The 2,050-nt window shown below is 39.2% G+C and overlaps 1 protein-coding gene across 3 annotated transcripts in view; it reads right to left on the bottom strand.

The window, feature by feature from the left end:
- LOC106463516 (colorectal mutant cancer protein-like) overlaps window positions 1-2,050 on the bottom strand; it is a 50,017-nt gene that overhangs the window by 36,402 nt on the left and 11,565 nt on the right. Inside the window, exon 1 of one of the 3 annotated variants that reach the window (XM_013923558.2) lies at window positions 190-628. The exons of the other annotated variants lie outside the window; for them this stretch is intronic. Coding sequence (XP_013779012.1) covers window positions 190-279 — 90 coding nt within the window. The 5' untranslated portion in view covers window positions 280-628. Of the gene's footprint in view, window positions 1-189; window positions 629-2,050 lie in introns of those variants that run through there. 3 annotated transcript variants of the gene reach the window in all.

The following is a 2,050-nucleotide window of genomic DNA, read 5'->3' as shown; positions in this document are numbered from 1 at the left end:
TATAAATATTTATAATATTAACATAAACTTGGCCAACACTTGGTAACAAACAGTCGGTGCTGAATGAATACATCTACCTATGTTTATATATATATATATATATATATATATATATGTGTGTGTGTGTGTGTGTAAACTGATAATTAAAAGGAATGTGATTAGGGCGGGGGGAAGAATAAAACAAATCACCTCTGATTTACTCTTATGGTGGTCATTACGTCTCCTGGTTTTGGTCGAAGCCATTCCCGCGGTCACGTTGTCACTACGAATACCCTCCATAGATTAATCGTACAGTCGAGCCGAGATGCTCGTGAGCTGGGTCAGGCCCATAAGAACGTTGTTAAAGGGCATCCAAAGCCTGGTGGAGAAGTGCGTAGTACGTAAACACGTAGGGTAGGGGCAGGGCCAAAATTATTTCAGTAATACTTCCACTTCAAAGGGTTACAACACAAGTCTCTCTAATATCATTAAAATGCACAAAAGAAATGAAAGGTTCAACGACACAAAAAACCTTCCGCATCTGACATCCCAGTCACATGTCTCCAGATTGCTACAAGATGTTCACTAAGACGGCGCCAAGACCGTTTGGTCGCAGACTCGCTACATCTGGCCGAATCAGTGACTTAGCCTCTCCTAGGACACAGTCTCTCTCACACACTATGTTACATACTTTATTTTTTTGTATACACAGCGCCATCTATTATGTGGCTGAATCGCAATTTTACTGTAGGGCTGCTACTATTGGACTACATATCGGATCCAATGCCACATTATTTTAAGCGAACATTAAACTATACGTATTCAGTATTTTATATAAATTTTGCTGTATTTGTTGAATTCGATAGTTAAAAAATTACTTGATGAGCTTGAGCTGAATTTAGTGGACAATATATCATCCATGGACTACTCGATCAGGTATTTGTGACAGTGAGACAAAGAGAAAAAAATCACACACACACACAGTTACATCTTGGAGAAGAGTGAACTATGTTCTGTGTGAATCAGATGGTTAAAGGTATCAGAATTAGTAAGACGAGGATTACCGTTTGCAAAATGGTTTCGCGACATACATAATAAATAAACAGTACAAAAGTAGATAACGCAATGTTCGTGGCACCATGTAACTACTTCGTTTTCTAGATAACGCAATGTTTGTGGCACCATGTAACTACTTCGTTTTCTAGATAACGCAATGTTTATGCCACCATGTAACTACTTCGTTTTCTAGATAACGCAATGTTCGTGACGCCATGTAACTGCTTCGTTTTCTAGACAAACGATGTTCGTAGCGCCATGTAACTGCTTTATTTCCTAGATAATACAATGTTCGTTTTCTAGATAATGCAATGTTAGTGGTGCCGTGTATCTGCTTTGTTTTCGAGATAAAACAATGTTCGTAGCGCCATGTAACTGCTTCGTTTTCTAGATAATGCAATGTTAGTGGTGCCGTGTATCTGCTTTGTTTTCGAGATAAAACAATGTTCGTAGCGCCATGTAACTGCTTCGTTTTCTAGATAATGCAATGTTAGTGGTGCCGTGTATCTGCTTTGTTTTCGAGATAAAACAATGTTCGTAGCGCCATGTAACTGCTTTATTTTCTAGATAAAGCTATGTTCGTGGTGCCATCTACATAAGAGCTATTTGCGATGGCTGCCCCTAATTTTGAACTGACAAACAAGAGGGGAGGCAGCTAGTCAACAGCATTCGCCGCCAAATCTAGGGCTACTCGAATAGTAAGATTTGACCGTTACTCTTATAATGCACCTAGAACCCCCAAAATGCTAAGCAACCTCTTGCAGTAACAAGACGTGAAGCGTAGACCCTTCAATTCATTATTTGGCATGCCAAGAATTAGTTGAAAAACTGAAAGAGGATAAAACTTTTTATTTTTGTAGAAATAATCCAACTACACATATGTTAGGCTTTGCTGGAGAAAAAAAAAGGGGTCACTTCTTCTGAACTATTGACCAGCCAGTCTGCAGCACTTACTACCTGAAGGGCTTTGTCTGGTTTGTTTGTTTTGAATTTCGTGCAAAGCTACACGAGGGCT

This window comes from Limulus polyphemus, unplaced genomic scaffold, assembly GCF_000517525.1.
Source record: "Limulus polyphemus unplaced genomic scaffold, Limulus_polyphemus-2.1.2 Scaffold1428, whole genome shotgun sequence".
NCBI classification, from domain to species: domain Eukaryota; kingdom Metazoa; phylum Arthropoda; class Merostomata; order Xiphosura; family Limulidae; genus Limulus; species Limulus polyphemus.
Note: the sequence above shows the minus strand (reverse complement) of the source record. Positions and strands in the feature narration are given on the sequence as shown.